The 21,672-nt window shown below is 41.1% G+C and overlaps 1 protein-coding gene across 12 annotated transcripts in view; it reads right to left on the bottom strand.

The window, feature by feature from the left end:
- Window positions 1-21,672, bottom strand: part of LOC112247599 (rap guanine nucleotide exchange factor 2) — a 163,861-nt gene that overhangs the window by 96,665 nt on the left and 45,524 nt on the right. For 11 of the 12 annotated variants that reach the window (XM_042303165.1, XM_042303152.1, XM_042303160.1 and 8 more), the window contains exon 4: window positions 7,391-7,474. In XM_042303165.1, coding sequence (XP_042159099.1) covers window positions 7,391-7,474 — 84 coding nt within the window. Of the gene's footprint in view, window positions 1-4,203; window positions 4,355-7,390; window positions 7,475-21,672 lie in introns of those variants that run through there. The other variant, XM_042303162.1, reaches the window with a different exon arrangement.

Raw genomic sequence — 21,672 nt, 5'->3', positions numbered from 1 at the left:
TGAGCGGCCCCCAGACCTCATAACCATAAAGGGCAATGGGTTCGATAACCGATTTAAGTATTTTTCACCAGATACTAATTGGTATGTCGAATTTCATGTTCCTTTTGATGGCGTAGAAGGTGTCTCTCAGATCATTCACAGCTTTGTAGACGTTACCTGTGGCGCTGATGTTTAGGCCAAGGTAGGTATAGTTGTGTGCTCTAGGGCAACTGTGTCTAGGTAGAATTTGTATTTGTGGTCCTAGCAACTGGACCTTTTTTTGAACACCATCATTTTTGTCTTACTGAGATTTACAATTAGGGCCCAGGTCTGACAGAATCTGTGCAGAAGATCTAGGTGCTGCTGTAGGCTGCCCTCAGTTGGGGACAGAAGCACCAGATCATCAGCAAACAGTAGACATTTGACTTCAGATTCCCGTAGGGTGAAGCCAGGTGCTGCAGACTGTTGTAGTGCCAATTCGATGATATACATGTTGAAGAGGGTGGGGCTCAAGCTGCATCCCTGTCTCACCCCACAAGCCTGTGGAAAGAAATGTGTTTTTGCCAATTTTAACCACACACCGTGTACATGGATTTTATAATGTCATGTCGTTTTTGTTTACATAAATGCTGCAGTTGCCACTCAAGTTTTTTCTTCCAATTGTGAACCCTATGAAATAACTAGCTAGTTAGCGGTGTGTGCTAAAAGTGTTTCAAAATCTGTCTGAGACCTCAAAGTAGTTGTGTTCTTTGCTATGTACGGCCATGGCTTTTGTGGAGCGATAGGTAACAATGCTTCAAGGGTGACTGTTGTTGATGTGTTCAGAGGGTCCCTGATTCAAGCCCAAGTTGGGGCGAGGAGAGGGATGGAAGCAACAGTGTTACATTGATGCTGTGGACCCGAATCACTCGGTTGGGCTCTGTATTGTGGTTGCTGCAGAAAATGCAAAAGGGGTGAGTGTAACCAGTGTAAAATGGCTAGCTAGTTAGTGGTGCAAGCTTGTAGAGTTTCAACTCTATGATGTCAATCGGTCTGAGACCTTTAAGTTGTTGTTACCCCTGTGGCTTTTGTGAAGCAATAGGTAATGATGCTTCATGGGAGGCGGCAGTTGATGTGTATCAATGTTTTTTCACACTCCTGTTTGTTCCCATTAGTCCTAAATTATAGCATTTCAAGGTTACATTTGGTGACTGACGTGAATGGTTTTAAAAACATTTAATCTAAGCGTGTTCTTCAAGAAGGATTGATGTGCAGGGCTACTACAATATGTTGAGTGTGTTAAGCTGTGTGGGGTTAATGCCAATCATGACTGTTTGACTTGACTGGTGATAAGACTGCCTCAGCTGCGGCTTATGCACTCTTAGCTGTGCGACCACCAAATAGCGTGCTCAACCATGCCCTTCCATTTACATTCCTTTCCATAAGTACTCCAACACGCCATTTCATAGTGTCCTTTCTGCAAATGCCACAGTATATGAGCTAATAAGGTTATGTACGTAGAGAGTGTGTAGGGGGAAGGGGGGTTGACTTCCACATGTGGGACTTTTTTAGGCGTCAATCCCACTACAACTTCCCCCCACCTGTCCAGACGAGTCATAACAATGCTATATGTTTAGGGTTTGGGAATGTAAATCAGAAGATGGAAACAGTAAAAGGTTACAAGTTCGACTTGCATTTTTAACAGACAAAGATTAATCCCCTGGTTATGCAAGATTTTTGCTGCTTGGTGGTGGTTGAAGCCGCAAGAAGGTGGGCGGACAGAGTGCCTCAGGGGTAATCAAATAGAGGTCGACCGATTAATCGGAATGGCCGATTAATTAGGGCCGATTTCAAGTTTTCATAACAATCGGAAATTTGTATTTTTGGGCGGCGTTTTTTTTTTAAACATATATTTAAGCTAAATTTAACTAGGCAAGTCAGTTAACCTCACTGGGATATATGTGGGATGCTAGCGTCCCACCTGGCCAAAAGCCAGGGACAATGCAGAGCGCTAAATTCAAATAAATTACTATAAAAATCTAACTTTCCTTAAAACACACATGCAAGATAGCAAATTAAAGCTACACTTGTTGTGAATCCAGTCAGACTTCAAAAAGGATTTTTGGCGAAAGCAAACGATGCTATTATCGGAGGATAGCACCTCCGTAAACAAAGAGAGAAAGCATATTTCAACCCTGCAGGCACGACACAAAACGCAGAAATAAAAATATAATTCATGCCTTACCTTTGACGAGCTTCTTTTGTTGGCACTCCAATATGTCCTTTTGTTCGATTAATTCCGTCGATATATATCCAAAATGTGCATTGATTCGGCGCGTTTGATCCAGAAAAACACCGGTTCCAACTTGCGCAACGTGACTACAAAATATCTCAAAAGTTACCTGTAAACTTTGCCAAAACATTTCAAACTACTTTAGGTATTTTTTTAACAGTACACTTCAAGTGACCCTCGTTCAAGATGGCCATACTTCTTCATTATACAAAGGAAAAACCTCAACCAATTTCTAAAGACTGTTGACATCCAGTGGAAGCGATAGGAACTGCAAGAAGGTCCCTTAGATATCTGGATTCCCAATGAAAACCCATTGAAAAGAGAGTGGCCTCAAAAACAAATCTTAATGCTTTGTCCTCGGGGTTTCGCCTGCTAAATAACTTCTGTTATACTCACAGACATGATTCAAACAGTTTTAGAAACGTCAGTGTTCTCTATCCAAATCTACTAATAATATGCATATCTTATCTTCTGGGGATGAGTAGCAGGCAGATGAATTTGGGCATGCATTTCATCCGGACATGAAAACACTGCCCCGTCACCAAGTTAAGAACACATTCTTATTTTCAATGACGGCCTAGGAACGGTGGGTTAACTGCCTCGCTCAGGGGCAGAACAGATTTTTACCTTGTCAGCTTGGGGGATTCCATCTTGCAACCTTACAGTTAACTAGTCCAACGGTCTAACCACCTGATTACATTGCACTCCGAGGAGACTGCCTGTTATGCGAATGCAGTAAGCCAAGGTAAGTTTCTAGCTAGCATTAAACTTATAAAAAACAATCAATCAATCATAATCATGAGTTAACAACACATGGTTGATGATATTACTAGTTTATCTATTTTATCTATTTATCTTGTCCTGCATCGTTGCTCCAATGTGCACCTAAACATAAACATAGATGCCTTTCTTAAAATCAATACACAGAAGTAGATATTTTTAGACCTGCATATTTAGCTAAAAGAAATCTAGGTTAGCAGGCAATATCAGGGGCAGAACGACAGATTTGTACCTTGTCAGCTCAGGGATTTGAACTTGCAACGTTTCGGTTACTAGTCCAACACTAACCACTAGGATACCCTTGAGGCTAAATTGATTTTGATGTATTATATTAAGTTAAAATAAGTGTTCATTCAGTATTGTTGTAATTGTCATTATTACAAATAAAAATATCGGCCGATTAAATCGGTATCGGCTTTGAAAAATCTTAGTCTGTCGACCACTATAATCAAAGTCAATGAAAACATGACCGGGAAACGAATAGGTTAAGGTCTCCAACCAACTCCAACTGACCAAAGGCTAAACAGACAGTCAAGATGGTTAGAGGGCATCGAAAGAGTGCAGAGCTTCTGATGCCTTCTCGCCCATCCAACACAAACCATGCCGTTCGGGCACATGGTAGCTTTCCTGAACTGTAAATAGAAGCCGACATCCAGGCAAAGAATTCACAAGTGACTTGTGACTAATGACTCATACATTTTACTTCCCGAAATATAACTTGATGCTTCAATGACGCTGAAATAGGGTGGAGTGCATCCATTTTGGGTACACATCGAGTGGAGTGCATCTCAAAATATCAAATCATGCGTAGTGTCTACTCCTTTCATAACTTTCCCCACAAATTCAAAAGCACAAAAAAGTTAAATGTAGTGTTAGTTCAGTTGCCAAACGGATGTATAACCTCAACCCAACAAATCTCTGCTGAGCTGATCTGGAGGCACAGTGTGCTCGCTAACAATACCAAAATAATAATTTTTAAAAAATGCCTTGCATCCCTGACATCTTTCATATGCTCTAATCATTGAACCCACCAGCTCCCTTGCTGGAGAAAAGTCATAATTTCAGCTACAACCTAGCATTGTGCTACTGTGTGCTGGTCCTCCTAGGGAAAAGATGTCTCACAGACTCATGCCTAGTGCCTGGAAGTTAAGAAAATCTCAATGAACTCATACCTGCCAGAAGTCTGTCATCTGGTATGTATATCCTCTCTCTCAAAGTCCTTCCTCAGTCTACAACCACCTAGACGAGTACATCCAGTTCGGAAAAGTTCTGATCAATCGCAGCATTTCACTCCGCTCATAGTTGCACCCTCCTGCTGGTGTTTGAGTGAGTGAGTGTGTGAGAGGGTGTGTGTGTGTGTGCCTGTCTCTAGCTACGCTGTGCGTACTCTGGCCAACATTCCAGTGCACAGCTCACTTCCTGCAGGCCTGGGAGCATACAGGCCAGGGGTGGGGTGGTGTGAGTGAGTGGGTGACCCTTTCTTCCACCAGTCCTTCTCTGCAGACCATATACATGAACTCTGATGCAACAGGCTACAATTTTGACTAGTGGGGAGTAATATGCACACAGCTCTCACTCCTATACCCTCCCTTTTTTTGATCTCCTTATTGTTACTACAATTATGATTATAATAATAAGTAATGTAGTTATCATTAGTAGGCTTTGTATAGTATCCTTGTATAACCACCATCGAGCTGTAGGCCTAAGAGCGCATCCTGTTTAGTTTTAATACTGTAACGTACTTAGGCCTATATTTCAATATATAGGCTACTGTATCAATCAATTAACCATTAATTCGTTCACGCCACCACACAGCACATGAGACATTCATGCGTTGAAATGCAATCAAGCATTTTAGTTTTAAAATTCAATAACAAAGTGAGCTTTGAATAATTAGCCTAAACAATAAATAAACCGCAATTCATAAATGAATGCAACTGTTTTTAGTCTGCTGTAAGGCTTAATACATAATACATATATATATATATATATATATATATATATACATATATATATACATATATATATACATATATATATACATATATATATACATATATATATACATATATATATACATATATATATATATATACATATATACATATATATATATATATATAATACATATATATATATATATATATACATACATATATACATATACATACATATATACATATACATACATATATACATATACATATATATATATATATATATATATATATATATATATATATATATATACATACTATATATATATATATATACTTAATACATAATATAATATATAATATAATATATACATATAATATATACATATATACATATATACATATATACATATATATATATATATATATATATATATATATATATATATATATACATATATATATATATATACACAGCTCAAAAAAATAAAGGGAACACTTAACTTCTTGGATATAGGGGGCGCTATTTTAATTTTTGGATGAAAAACGGTCCTGTTTTAAACAAGATATTTTGTCACGAAAAGATGCTTGACTATGCATATAACTGATAGCTTTGGAAAGAAAACACTGACGTTTCCAAAACTGCAAAGATATTGTCTGGGAGTGCTACAGAACTGATGTTACAGGCGAAACCCAGATAAAAATCCAATCAGGAAGTGCTGCATTTTTTGAAACCGCCTCATGCCAATGACTCCTTATATGGCTGTGAAGGAGCTAGGAGTCAGCTTACGTTTTCCACGTTTTCCCCAAGGTGTCTGCAGCATTGTGACAACTTTTTAGGCATTTCCATTGGAGAATGGCTGTAAGAGACCATATAGGGCGAGTGGACGCATGGTGTCTCCCGGAGAAATCCTTGCGTAAAATACTGAGGTAGCCATTTTTCCAATCGTTTCTTATGAGAAACCAACTGCCTCCACGGATATATTATCGAATACATATGTTAAAAACACCTTGAGGATGGATCCTAAACAACGATTGCCGTGTTTCTGTCGATATTATGGAGCAAATTTTGAAAAAGGTTTGGCGTTATAGTTTAAGTATTTTCGGTCGATTTCTCAGCCAAGCAGGATGAACAAACGTGACGTTTTTCGCCTACAAAAATATTATTTTTGGAAAAAAGGAACATTTGCTATCTAACTGGGAGTCTCCTGAATGAAAGCATCTGAAGTTCTTCAAAAGGTAAATGATTTAATTTGGTTGCTTTTCTTATTTTTGTGAAAATGTTGCCTGCTGCCAGCACAGCCTAGCATAGCATTATGCCATGCTAAACTTACACAAATGCTTGTCTAGCGTTGGCTGTAACGCATATTTTGAAAATCTGAGATGACAAGGTTAACAAAAGGCTAAGCTTGTGTTTGAATATATTTATTTAATTTCATTTGCGATTTTCATGAATAGGAAACATTGCGTTATGGTAATGCACTTGAGGCTATGATTACGCTCCCGGATACGGGATTGCTCGTCGCTAGAGGTTAAACAACACAATGTAACTCCAAGTCAATCACACTTTTGTGAAATCAAACTGTCCACTTAGGAAGCAACACTGATTGACAATAAATTTCACATGCTGTTGTGCAAATGGAATAGACAATAGGTGGAAATTATAGGCAATTAGCAAGACACCCCAAATAAAGGTGTGGTTCTGCAGGTGATAACCACAGACCACTTCTCAGTTCCTATGATTCCTGGCTGATGTTTTGGTCACTTTTGAATGCTGGTGGTGCTTTCACTCCAGTGGTAGCATGAGACGGAGTCTACAACCCACACAAGTGGCTCAGGTAGTGCAGCTCATCCAGGATGGCAAATCAATGCGAGCCGAGGCAAGACACACTTTCACCTTGGAAAGGGGAAAGGTACAATTTGAGCGTGGGTAGAGGCTGTCCGATTATTGGCATTTTTCAGGTGGAGTGGAACGCGGGCCTGTGGCAACGATGTTCCAGAAATGCTATGAGTGTTACTGACCCTGAGATATGACAGAATAATTAGAGCTAAGCTTCTTAAGTCACAGTGCTTCGTATTGACATTTTTTACATAAAGGAGCATTGTTTCAAGACACCCACAGTCGGGAAAGCGAATCCCGTATGCAAGACTGGTTTTCATCACTGCGTTTATTGAGACTAACATTTTAGACAGGGAGACAAATAATTCAGTCGGGGGGGGGCGAATAATTCAGTCAGTCAGTGAGCCTAACATTTCAGTCGGTGACATTAATCAGTTTTATTCACTTGTCTGCAACTGTAGTGTCTGTAGTCCAATGCACATATAGTCCTACTCTGATATAAGACACCCTTGGGTCAAATACGTGATTACAAAATGGTCGACAATTTGATCAAATCCAGTCCCAACTTGCTGTTGTTCGTACCTGCTTCTTGGCAGGAACATGGACTCCTTGATGAAGACAGAGCCGGACAGTAGGATATACCAGCAGCTTCCGATGTCATCCGGGCTGTGAAAGAGAAAACAGAGAATTGAACTGGTGAATCGCAAATTCAAATTCGTACCTGCACACACACCCAAGTGAAAACACAGACAGCATAATACACGTCACAGACAAACTCACACTAACCCTGAGCAGTACAAGAGAGGATGACACACACAAAGTTTTCCAACTTCCAAATAGAAAACTCCCTAGGTGGCAATTCCAGTGACAATCATGTCAGATTTGCTGTTTAAAGTAGCTGAAAGCAGCAGCAGAGGACTACAGTACAATGAGGGAGGATTCAATAGTCCATTGAGAGGGTTTTCTGATAGTTTTCTTGGCAAGCCATGGTTCTCTATTCAAATAGATTTAACAGAAAACAGCCCATTGATAGTACAGATCTAGGAGGAAATACCAGTACCGACACATTACGGTGTCTCTACTGATGGCATCGACAGACATGGTCACTCTGTTTCTAGCTCAGAGTCAACTTTGCAGTATGTTTTGTGTACGTGTTATTTCATACATTACTTGCTCAGAATGTTTCTTGCATTATTAACAGCCAAAATTAATTGGTGGCTATAAGATCAGCAATCACTCTACAGCATTTCAACCAGAAATGTGATTTTCCTAAATTGGATCCTTTGTTTGAACACCCCGAGGCAGTTCCATTCATCCCGGGGGCTGCTCCAAAACACTGCCGCAGGAGAATAGGAATAAAGAGTGGGTTTCTAGTCAGACTCAGGAGGTATGCATATCCTCCACCGCTTCCGAGTATATTGCTCGCTAATATTTCCTTCCAGACTAACATTCTGTTTTATAGAATCATGGCTCTCAGGAACTACAGTCTCTGACCATTCAGCCAGTGGGGTTCCCCGATAACTCTCATTGGAAAAGAAAACTGGAGGTGTACGTTTCATGATTGACTTCTTGTGGTGTGATTATGGTAACGTACAGGAACTTTTGGTCTCGCGATCTGGAATACCTCACCATCTAATGCCGATTACATTACCTTCAGAGATCATTTTCTTAAGTAACTGTTACGGCCGTGTATATTCTCCCCCGAGCCGAAATGTCTCAAGGAAATAACCTGGACTTTATACATTGCAATGTCCGTACTGTGAGATGCCTAACACAGCGCTACAGGGAGACAGGACGGACAGCTGATTGTCCTCGCCGTGGCAGACCACGTGTAACGAGACATGCACAGGATCGATACATCCGAACATCACACCTGCGGGACAGGTACAGGATGGCAACTGCCGCCTGAGTTACACCAGGAACGCAGAGTACCTCCATCAGTGCTCAGACTGTCCACAATAGGCTGAGAGAGGCTGGACTGAGGGCTCGTAAGCCTTTTGTAAGGCAAGTCCTCACCAGACATCACCAGAAACAATGTCGCCTATGGGCACAAACCCACCGTCGCTGGACCAGACAGGACTGGCAAAAAGTGCTCTTCACGAATGTGGTTTTGTCTCACTGGGTGTGATGGTCGGATTCGCGTTTATCGTCGAAGGAATGAGCGTTACACCGAAGCCTGTACTCTGGAGCAGGATCGATTTGGAGGTGGAGTGTTCATCATGGTCTGGGGCAGTGTGTCACAGCATCATCAGACTGAGCTTGTTGTCATTGCAGGCAATTTCAACACTGTGCATTACAAGGAAAAAAATCCTCCTCCCTCATGTGGTATCCTTCCTGCAGGCTCATGGTGACATGACCATCCAGCATGACAATGCCACCAGCCATACCGCTTGTTCTGTGAGTGCTTTCCTGCAAAACAGGAATGTCAGTGTTCTGCCATGGCCAGCGAAGAGCCCGGATCTCAATCCCATGGAGCACGTCTGGGACTTGTTGGATCAGAGAGTGAGGGCTAGGGCCATTTCTCCCCAGAAATGCCCGAGAAATTGCAGGTGCCTGGGTGGAAGAGTGGGGTAACATCTCATAGCAAGAACTGGCAAATCTGGTGCAGTCCATGAGGAGGAGATGCACAGCAGTACTTAATACAGCTGGTGGCCACACCAGAAACGGACTTACTTTTGATTTTGACCCATCCCCCTTTGTTCAGGGACACATTCAATTTGTTAGTCACATGTCTGTGGAACTTGTTCAGTTTATGTCTCAGGGGTTAAATCTTATGTTCATACAAATATTTACATGTTAAGTTTGCTGAAAATAACGTTCCCGTAGTAAACGGGATATTTTGTCAGGACAAGATGCTAAAATATGCATATAATTGACAGCTTAGGATAGAAAACTCTAAAGTTTCCAAAACTGTAAAAATATTGTCTGTGAGTATAACAGAACTGATGTTGCAGGCGAAAGCCTGAGAAAAATCCAAACAGGAAGGGACTCTTATTTAGAAGGCTCTGCGTTCCTATGCATCCCTATTGAGCAGTGAAAGAGATATCAACCAGATTCATTTTTCTATGGCTTCCCTAATGTGTCTAGTGTCACAATACATAGTTTCAGGCTTTTATTTTGAAAAATGAGCCTGAACGTCAACATTGCGTCAGTGGTCAGCAGAAATCTGAGTGTTTGGTGCGTAAAGGACAAATGTGGCCATTGTTTCTCTCTATCCTACTAAGAAGCCACGAGTCCCGGTTTATATATTATCGAATAGATATTTGAAAAACACCTTGAGGATTGATTATAAACAACGTTTGCCATGTTTCTGTCGATATTATGGAGCTAATTTGGAATATTTTTCGGCGTTTTCGTGACTGCAATTTCCGGGCGATTTCTCAGCCAAACGTGAAGAACCAACGGAGCTATTTCGCCTACAAAAATCATATTTTTGGAAAAAAGGAACATTGACTATCTAACTGGGAGTCTCGTGAGTGAAAACATCCAAAGCTCAAAGGTAAACAATTTAATTTGATTGCTTTTCTGATTTCCGTGACCAAGTTAACTGCTGCTAGCTGGACAAAATGCTATGCTAGTCTATCGATAAACTTACACAAATGTTTGTCTAGCTTTGGCTGTAAAGCATATTTTGAAAATCTGAGATGACAGGGTGATTAACAAAAGGCTAAGCTGTGTCTCAATATATTTCACTTGTGATTTTAATGAATAGGATGCGGGATGGGGAGTCAGAGGTTTTAAAATAAGCTCAAATTGATCAGAAATACAGTGCAGACTTTGTTAATGTTGTAAATGACTATTGCAGCTGGAAATGTAGATATTTTTGGAATATCTACATAGGCGTACAGAGGCCCATTACCAGCAACCACCACTGTGTTCCAATGGCACGTTGTGTTAGCTAATCCAAGTGTATCATTTTACAAGGCTAATGGATCATTAGAAAACCCATTTGCAATTGTTAAAACAGCTGAAAACTGTTGTGCAAATTAAAGAAGCAATAAAACCGGCCTTCATTAGACTAGTTGAGTATCAGAATGTGGGTTCGATTACAGGCTCAAAATGGCCAGAAACAAAGACTTTCCTCTGAAACTCGTCAGTCTATTCTTGTTCTGGGAAATGGAGTCTATTCCATGCGAGATATTGCCAAGAAACTGAAGATCTCATACAACACTGTATACTACTCCCTTCACAGAACAGAGCAAACTGGCTCTAACCAGAATAGAAAGAGTGGGAGGCCCAAGTGCACAACTGAGCAAGAGGACAAGTACATTAGTGTCTAGATTGAGAAACAGACACCTCAAGTCCTCAACTGGCAGCTTTGTTAAATAGTACCCGCAAAACTGCAGTCTCAACATCAACAGTGAAGAGGCGACTCCGGGATGCTGGCCTTCTGGACACTAATGTTCTTGTCCGCTTGCTCAGTTGTGCATCGGGGCCTCCCACTCCTATTTCTATTCTGGTTAGTGTCCGTTTGCACTGTTCTGTGAAGGAAGTAGTATAGTTGTGGCCAAAAGTTTTGAGAATGACACAAATATTAATTTTCACAGTCTACTGCCTCAGTTTGTATGATGGCAATTTGAATATACACCAGAATGCTATGAAGAATTTTTCAGATGAATTGCAATTAATTGCAAAGTCCCTCTTTGCCATAGAAATTAACTGAATCCCCCAAAAAACATTTCCACTGCATTTCAGCCCTGCCACAAAAGGACCAGCTGACATCATGTCAGTGATTCTCTCGTTAACAGATGTGAGTGTTGACGAGGACAAGGCTGGAGATCACTCTGTCATGCTGATTGAGTTCGAATAACAGACTGGAAGCTTCAAAAAGGAGGGTGGTGCTTGGAATCATTGTTCTTCTGTCAACCATGGTTACCTGCAAGGAAACACGTGTCGTCATCATTGCTTTGCACAAAAAGGGCTTCACAGCCAAGGATATTGCTGCCAGTAAGATTGTACCTAAATCAACCATTTATCGGATCATCAAGAACTTCAAGGAGAGTGGTTCAATTGTTGTGAAGACGGCTTCACTGCCCTCAAGAAAGTCCAACAAGAGCCAGGACCGTCTCCTAAAGTTGATTCAGCTGTGGGATCAGGGCACCACCAGTACAGAGCTTGCTCAGGAATGGCAGCAGGCAGGTGTGAGTGCATCTGCAAGCACAGTGAGGAGAAGACTTTTGGAGGATGGCTTGGTGTCAAGAAGGGCAGCAAAGAAGCCACTTCTCTCCAGGAAAAACATCAGGGACAGACTGATATTCTGCAAAAGGTACAGAGATTGGACTGTTGAGGACTGGGGTAGAGTCATTTTCACTGATGAATCCCCTTTCCGATTGTTTGGGACATCCGGAAAAAAGCTTGTCCGGAGAAGACAAGGTGAGCGCTACCATCAGTCTTGTGTCATGCCAACAGTAAAGCATCCTGAGACCATTCATGTGTGGGGTTGCTTCTCAGCCAAGGGAGTGGGCTCACTCACAATTGTGCCTAAGAACACAGCCATGAATAAAGAATGGTACCAACACATCCTCCGAGAGCAACTTCTCCCAACCGTCCAGGAACAGTTTGGTGACGAACGATTCCTTTTCCAGCATGATGGAGCACCTTGGCATAAAGCAAAAGTGATAAGTAAGTGGCTCAGGGAACAAAACATCAATATTTTGGGTCCATGGCCAGGAAACTCCCCAGACCTTAATCCCATTGACAACTCGTGGTCAATCCTCAAGAGGCGGGCGGACAAACAAAAACTCACATATACTTACAAACTACAAGCATTGATTGTGCAAGAATGGGCTGCCATCAGTGAGGATGTGGCCCAGAAGTTAATTGACATCATGCCAGGGCGGATTGCAGAGGTCTTGGAAAAGGGTCAACACTGCAAATATTGACTCTCATGTAATTGTCAATAAAAGCCTTTGACACTTATGAAATGCTTGTAATTATACTTCAGTACTCCATTGTAACATCTGACAAAAATATCTAAATACACTGAAGCAACAAACTTTGTGAATATTATATATTTGTGTAATTCTCCAATTCTTTGGCCACGACTGTACATAGCGTTGTACGAGAATCAGTTTCTTGGCAATTTCTCAAATGGAATATCCTTCATTTCTCAGAACAAGAATAGACTGACAAGTTTTAGAATAAAGTACTTGGTTTCTGGACATTTTGAGCATGTAATCAAAACCAAATGCTGATGCTCCAGATACTCAATTAGTCTAAAGAAGGCCTGTTATATTGCTTCTTTAAACCGTTTTCAGCTGTGCTAACAAATTGCAAAAGGGGTTTCTAAAGCTCAATTAGCTTCTTAAAATGATCAACTTGGATTAGCCAACACAAGGTCCCATTGGAACACGAGTGATGGTTTATGATAAATGGGCCTCTGTACGCCTACGTTGATATTCCATTAAAAATCAGCCGTTTCCAGCTACAATAGTCACTTACAACAATGTCAACACTATTTCTGATCAATTTGGATCAAAATTTCTTTCAAAAACAAGTAAAATGTCTAAACGACACCAAACTTTTGAACGGTAGTGTGTAGTATATATACACACTGTATGTATATACTGTATGTACACACACACAGACAGTATAACAGTGAAAAGTTTGGACACCTACTCATTCCAGGGTATTTTTAATTTTTACATTGTAGAATAATAGCTAAGACATCAAAACAATGAAATAACACATGGAATCATGTAGTAACCAAAGTGTTACATAAATCAAAATACATTTTATTTTTGATTCTTCAAAGTAGCCACCCTTTGAACACACTTGGTATTCTCTCAACCAGCTTCACCTGGAATGCTTTTCCAACAGTCCTGAAGGAGTTCCCACATATGCTGAGCACTTGTTGGCTGCTTTTACTTCACTGTGGTCCAACTCATCCCAAACCAACTCAATTGGGTTGAGGTTGGGTGATTGTGGAGGCCAGGTCATCAAATGCAGCACTCTCCTTCTTAGTCAAATAGCCCTTACACAGCATGGAGGTGTGTTGGGTCATTGTCCTGTTGAAAAACAAATGACATCCCATCTGGTTTGGGCTTAGTGGGACTGGCGTATGGCTGCAGAACGCTGTGGTAGCCATGCTGGTTAAGCGTGCCTTCAATTCTAAATCAATCACAGACAGTGTTAGCAGCAAAGCACCCCCACACCATCACCTCCATGCTTCACGGTGATTACGACACATGGAGATCATCCGTTCACCTACACTACGTCTCATGACACAGCGGTTGGAACCAAAAATCTCCAATTTGGACTCATCAGACCGAAAGGACAAATGTGTCCATTGCTCATGTTTCTTGGCCCAAGCTGGTCTCTTCTTATTAATGGTGTCCTTTTGTAGTGGTTTCTTTGCAGCAATTCGACAATGAAGGCCTGATTGATGCAGTCTCCTCTGAAAGGCTGAGGTTGCAATGTGTCTGTTAATTGAACTCTGTGAAGCATTTATTTGGGCTGCAATTTCTGAGGCTGGTAACTCGAATGAACTTATCCTCTGCAGCAGAGGTAACACTGGGTCTTTTTTGCAATTGGACTCGAAGTAACTTTCAAAGTTCTTGAAATTTTCCCAACTGACTGATTTTCATGTCTTAAAGTAATGGACTGTTGTTTCTCTTTGCTTATTTGAGCTGTTCTTGCCATAATATGGACTTGGTCTTTTACCAAACAGGGCTGTTTTCCGTATACCACCCCTATCTTGTCAGAACTGATTGGATCAAATGCATTAAGGAAATAAATTCCAAATGAACTTAACAAGGCACACCTGTTAATTGAAATGCGTTCCAGGTGACAACTTCATGAAGCTGGTTGAGAGAATGCCAAAACTGTGCAAAGCCGTCAAGCCAAAGGGGTGACTACTTTTAAAAATCTCAAATATAATTTGATTTGTGTAACAGTTTTTTGGTTACTACATAAGTCCATATATGTTACTTGATAGTTTTGATGTATTCACTATTATTCTACAATGTAGAAAATACTGAAAATAAAGAAAAACCCTGGAATGAGGTGAATTCAGACTCAACTTTTTCCACATTTTGTTACGTTACAATCTTATTTTTAAAAATTAAAAAAATCATGACACACAATACCCCATAATGGCAAAGCGAAAACAAGTTTAAAAAACAGACAGCTTATTTACATCAGTATTCAAACCCTTTGCTAAATTGAGCTCATGTGCATCCTGTTTCCATTGATCATCCTTGAGCTGTTTCTACAACTTGATTTGAGTCCACCTGTGGTAAATTCAATTGATTGGCCATGATTTGGAAAGGCACACACCTGTCTATATAAGGTTCCACAGTTGATAGTGAATGTCAGAACAAAATCAAAGCCATGAGGTTGAAGGAATTGTCCATAAAGCTCCAAGACAGGATTGTGTCGAGGCACAGATCTGGGGAAGGGTACTAAAACATTTATGAAGCATTGAATGTCCACAAGAAGACAGTGGCCTCCATCACTCTTAAATGGAAGAAGTTTGGAACCACCAAGACTCTTTCTAGAGCGGTCCGCCCGGCCAAACTGAGCAATCAGGGGAGAAGGATCTTGGTCAGGGAGGTGGCCGAGAAACCCGATGGTCACTCTGACAGCGCTCCAGAGGTAGTCTGTGGAGATGGGAGAACTTTTGTCTCAGGAGTAAAATAATACTGCAGCAGGAGGATTTGATTATTAAAAAATAAATACATTCTAACAGGAAATCAGTTTTGATAAGACCTACAGTAGTAGGACATTTATGTCAGGTGCTGTAGAATTTGAGCGAGCGAAAGAGAAAGACCACTGAAGTGAATTGATGTCAATTCTGTGGTGCAGGGAAATTCTCTGTGACAACAGAGTGAACAAATGAAGATATAATACCTCTCTCTATAAGTTGAATGGCCACGTTTCACTTTGTTATGGGTTTACTCATCTAGTCTCTGCCAAATGACGCTATAACAAGGAATAAACTGCTTCATCATCATAATTCTGTCTTTCACTAACTACTGAGCAGATTGTCGTGGCCGCACACCCTGTACATGCTGCAGGTGCTATTAAATTGCTTGTCTTGTCATTGGGTTCCCTTTAAATCTCGTGTGTAATTATTGGTCAGTGTGTTCATCGAGTCCCACCAGCGGAGAGCTCTGATTGGTAGTCTGGAGGAAATCCATTCGATGACAAATATGTCACGCCAAAGGTTTGTGTCCCACTCACATCTAGAGGTGGGACGGATGGGGATGAATGCATGGCCAAACAAACAGACAAGTGAACATGCACAAGTATGTTCACACACACACACACATAAAGACAGAGTGAGAGATTATACTGAGTGAGAGTTTCTCATCACAAAGTACAAAGCAATGCCCCCCACCCACCTCTTCCTTCTCTCCACACCTTCACTCTGGAGCTAATAAGGCTGAGTATAGCACACCCTACTGATGCAGTGTGAATCCTGCTTCCCTCCCTCTCCCCTTATCTCTCCTTCACCATTTTCCCTCCTTTCCCCTGATGCACTTGTTCCCCCCCTATATCGTCCTCATCTCCTCCCTTGCAGTCCAAATGAAAATGTTCAATTATTAATCGCTGGCATGCAGAGGCGCTCGCTCCCTTGCACATCGCTAAGGAGGAGAGGAGCACAGAACACAAAGTAGTAGGAGACAGGAGAGTCTTATGCGCCACGACAGCTTGACTGAACTGGGTCATGAGCATTTTGTGAGAAACAATAATCTGAGAAGCGCTCAGTAATGACAAGCCCGAACACCACATCTCATCTTCAGACAGGATGTAAGGTAGGAGAGAAGCTGAGGGTCTCTGGGTGTGTTAGAAGCTGGAGAATAACTTTTTTTTTTTATAAACATCAATATTCTCATGAGACCCTTTATGAAATGATGATCAAATGATGTTGGAGTGGGGGGACAGAACGAGCCTATTTCCAAAGGGGTGTGTCTGATAAACTACAGTATACAGTGCATTCAGAAAGTATTCAGACACCTTCCCTTGAAATGGGTTAGGGTTAAATGGTTGGAACTTCAACACGAGGTGAAGAAATAAACTCACCTTCCTTTAGACCAGAGAGACGGCAAGCTGCAGCTCATGACCATCGTGGTTCGAATCCTGAATAATCAACACGAGGTATGGGTGAGGAGCGCACCTCTCAGACAATCATTTAGACAGCTGATTAGCTGTCGCGAGTCAAATATCTAGAGAAGTGAATGTAAGTGAGACTATCCTACTACGCTTATCACCGGGAACCGTTGACACGGCTGGCTAGCTATCTTTCAGAGTGAACAACAGTAGAAGATGGGAAAGGGGAGACCCCTTCTGGACAATCAGAGCCATCCAGCTTGCCACTCTAAGGTCAACAATCTTCCTAATGAGGGCTGGTTCCGACCTAAAAAAGCCACTCGCACGTAAATACATTGATGATTTCTTATTCCAAATGGGCGGTGGTTCGTGTGCAAACCATATGATTAATGTGAGAATATTTCTGAAATGTATCGACGGTGTGTCTTTTTTTCGCTCTCCCCTCTACATATCATTGCGTAAAAAGACACCATATTGTAAAAGTCTGCTACGGACCTTTGTCTCGTGTATTAAGTGTGTATGTTATCCTGTTATTATTTAAATAATAATAGTAAATAAATAATTCAACCAATTGGTGTAGTACTGAATCATGAGTAAGACTGGGTTTATTGCAGATGCATGAGGTTACGACTGTTCAGAATGATTTTATGATGAGGTAATGATTAATAAAATGACTGTTTAGCGATGTAATAGATATATCTTATAGAATTTAATTTGGGAGACGGTAATTCTTTAAAAAACCTCTTCCGTGGTGCCTTAAATTTCTAATGAGTTAGTTGTTAGAGGATTCATTTAAAATCGGGTAAAAATTAAACAGTTAGTGGATTAAATAAATAAGTCAGAATAATGAAAGTAAAGTCACAACAGGGGTATCTTCTGTAGCTTGTCGAGGGGAATTGTTTGGGGGACAGAAGGGTCATTTATTTTTGTACATGTAACTTTGTGATTTGTTAAGCCAAATTTGACTCCTTTACCAACTTAATCTTGCCAGGAAAAAAGGTGGCTGAATACTTTGAATGCAGCGACTATGTTATATTTTTTCTTAATCTTAAAAAAACTATGAAAATGGCCCACTTTGACAGAGTATTTTGTGTATATTGTTGATAAAAATGACAAGTCCATTTGAATCACACTTCGTAACACAAAATGTGGAGAAATCCAAGGGGTCTGAATACTTTTGCAAGGCAAAAGTTAGTGGCAGTTGATGGCCTTATTTCTATTACAGCATATTGGATGACTGTCATTCAGATTCCATTCACTAACATCAATAGGTTTAAGCTACTACATGATACTCAAATTTGCCCTATACACATGAGATTGCTAAAACCTAGCCTACAAATGAAAGTTTATAACATAGGTGCACAGGTACAGAGACAAATTGGAGTAATCAAGGTGAGTGACATATTCAATACCACCTTGCACACTCTTGCCAGCATCTAGCAGATCTAGGGTGTAATCATTAGTCCAAACAGTTGCTAACATTTTGCAACAAAACCAAGAGGTTTTTTTTGACAAATTTAGGTAGGTCCAGCCCCGTTTTGTTCCGTTTGCTTCCATTTAAGAAACGTTTCGCAAAACAGAATTAGCGGAATGAATACACCCCTGATCACCGGCACACAGTTCATACAATTTTAAATAAATAATATTTGTTCACAACCGTTCAACTAGCATCTCACTGAGTCACTTTTGATTGGATGGACATGTCAGTTCACACTGCAAGAGCTCTGATGGGTTGGAGGACGTCCTCTGGAAGTCGTTATAATTACTATAGTAAGTCTTTGGGAGGGGGTGAGAACCATGAGCCTCCTAAATTCTGTATTGAAGTCAATGTACACAGAGGACAGAAAATAGCTGTCCTCTGGCTACACCAGGGTGCTGTTGAGGCTACTGTATACCTTTATTGCAAAACAGGGTTTAAATCCGTTATTTGGTGACATAAAACGTCACTAAATATATTCATATCTAAAAAATTAATAAAAAATGTAATGTTTCACTATTTTGATCAAATTCACTGCGTAGGATGGTCCTCCCCTTCCTCCTCTGAGGTGCCTCCACTGTTTGCAGTGTTTTACATGATGATTTTTAATACAGAATACTGCTAACCCCAATACTGACATGACACTCCCCAATTCCAACAGAGACCATCACTCATTGCCATCAGCCAGTATAGCCTCAGCTGACACATTGAATCAACAGTACGGTGTGTTTTCTCCATTAGAGTGACGTTTCTCAGAGTAAACAAAAATCTGCGCATTCAGTAGGATGGAAATGCAATGTTTCTTGAGCGTTGTTTGGATGGGACATGTTATTTCTCCCAGTTCTTTTCCCAGATCAGATGACCTTGTTTCCAGAAGCGAGCGGGCACATTCCCGGCTGATTACAGTAGGACCCTATTGGGAGTTGGAGCTGGTGAGGGGAAAACTTTCCATCAGCTGCGTGCGAGTTCTGCACACACACAGGGGACGCAAGGCACACACACAATGACCTGGGTTTGAGCACTACACACACACCAGGGAAGAGGGAAACCCGGAGATGAGGACTGCTGGAGGGTATAATCAATTCCTGTCAAGTGTAATACTCTTGGTTTATAACCTGATGTACTAAGATGGCAGTGTATCGCCTGTAGCAAACACACTATCAACCTCACTTTGGGATTTCAGGTTTGGACAGAATTGGAGTGGATGTAAGATCAGAGTTGCCTAGCCTTGTAACTATTGACTGACCACCTCCCTATGCATAACGTGCCATCTACTATTGACAGCATGTCTATGATTGAGAGTCCTTCACCTCCATATCCAAAATGTGCTGTCCATGCTTTCATCTCAGGAACTGTGTTTACCTTAAGGGCACCACTACAGCTAAAGATTCTTAATCAGATTCTCCACAGGGAGAGACTGCATCTTATTTTCCCACTGTCTGCTCCCAGCACTTATCCAGGAAGAGAACCAGAGTATGAATGTCTACAAGAGGAATCCCCTACCCTGGGCCAAAATATTCATGCATGCATACATACATACTACACATGACCACTGGCAGACGAGTGCACACACACAGTGGGTAGAGAGACTGCTGAAAGTGTTGTGACACTAGCCCTAAGCTACCAGCAGGGTACCAGACACCACCCCCTCTCATCCCCCCACTGCTACTTTTGGCCAATGGGAGAAACTCTCTGTATGTATGTATGTATGTGTGTGTGTGTGTGTGTGTGTGTGTGTCCTCTGACTATAGGGCATTCTGGAATATCCTGGCTCTCATCTAAATGAAGCAAGTCCTACAATCAGTTTTAAAAAACTCTTAAGGATCAGACCTTTTTACATTTTCACCTAAAATGACATACCCAAATCTAACTGCCTGTAGCTCAGGACCTGAAGCAAGGACATGCATATTATTGATACCATTTGAAAGGAAACACTGACGTTTGTGGAAATGTGAAATTAATGTAGGAGAATATAACACATGAAATCTGGTAAAAGATAACAAAGATGTTCCATCATCTTTGAAATGCAAGAGAAAAGCCATAATATAGCATTGCATTTTAAGCTCAATTTAGATTTTGGCCACTAGATGGCAGCAGTGTGTGTGCCAAGTTTTAGATTGATCCAGTCAAACGTTGCAATACTGCACAGTATTTTGTATCAAGTCTGCCCAAATGTGCTGATTTGTCAATTGATACATTTTCAACTACATAACTATTGGTAACCTACAAAAATGATATGGTAATACAACATTTAAGTTTACACACACACACTCATGTCATATATGATGGAATGTCATATATGATGGATCCTTAGTTTATACACTAACTTTCACAGATCTAGATGGCCGGGCGGGGTGGGTGCGGAGCCAGAGGCAGCAGGGGTTCAAACTGTAGAACCCAGTTCCTACCTTTGAATATAAAAATAGATTTTACCAAACAAAACTATGCTACATTTTATCTCTAGGACCCTCGGGATGACAAATCAGCAGGATTACTGAATAAAAGTATATTCAGTGTGAATGTATCTCAGTCAGATGTGTTTTTGTTGTACACTTCCTCAAACAATAGCATGGTATTTTCATAATGTTCATAATAGCTACTGTAAATTCCAGTTAGTTAACAATGTGTGTTTCTGCCCATATAAGACATGTCTTCCAGTCAGTTTGCTGTTTATTACGTGTGTAGTCACATTAGCGCAAATTAGCATCAACGTCCCAATTCCAGTCAGTGTGTCAATCAGATGAACCTCAGTCTCCTGCACCTATGTGCGTGTGCATTTTCTAGTCATTATTTCTCATCAGTGTGTGTGTGTCTGTGTGTGTGTGCGTCTTCCAGTCAGTGTGTGTGTGTGTGTGTGTGTGTGTGTGTGTGTGTGTCTTCCAGTCAGTGTGTGTGTGTGTGTGTGTGTGTGTGTGTGTGTGCGTCTTCCAGTCAGTGTGTGTGTGTGTGTGTGTGTGTGCGTCTTCCTCAGTGTGTGTGTGTGTGTGTGTCTTCCAGTCAGTGTGTGTGTGTGTGTGTGTGTGTGTGTGTGTGTGCGCGTCTTCCAGTCAGTGTGTGTGTGTGTGTGTGTGTGTGTGTGTGTGTGCGCGTCTTCCAGTCAGTGTGTGTGTGTGTGTGTGTGTGTCTTCCAGTCAGTGTGTGTGTGTGTGTGTGTGTGTGTGTGTGTGTGCGTCTTCCAGTCAGTGTGTGTGTGTGTGTGTGTGTGTGTGTGTGTGTGTCTTCAGTGTGTGTGTGTGTGTGTGTGTGTGTGTGTGTGTGTGTGTGTCTTCCAGTCAGTGTGTGTGTGTGTGTGTGTGTGTCGTCTTCCAGTCAGTGTGTGTGTGTGTGTGTGTGT

Source organism: Oncorhynchus tshawytscha, linkage group LG21 (genome assembly GCF_018296145.1).
Source record: "Oncorhynchus tshawytscha isolate Ot180627B linkage group LG21, Otsh_v2.0, whole genome shotgun sequence".
NCBI lineage: Eukaryota > Metazoa > Chordata > Actinopteri > Salmoniformes > Salmonidae > Oncorhynchus > Oncorhynchus tshawytscha.
The sequence above is the reverse complement of the archived record's forward strand: the minus strand, read 5'-3'. Positions and strand labels throughout refer to the sequence as shown.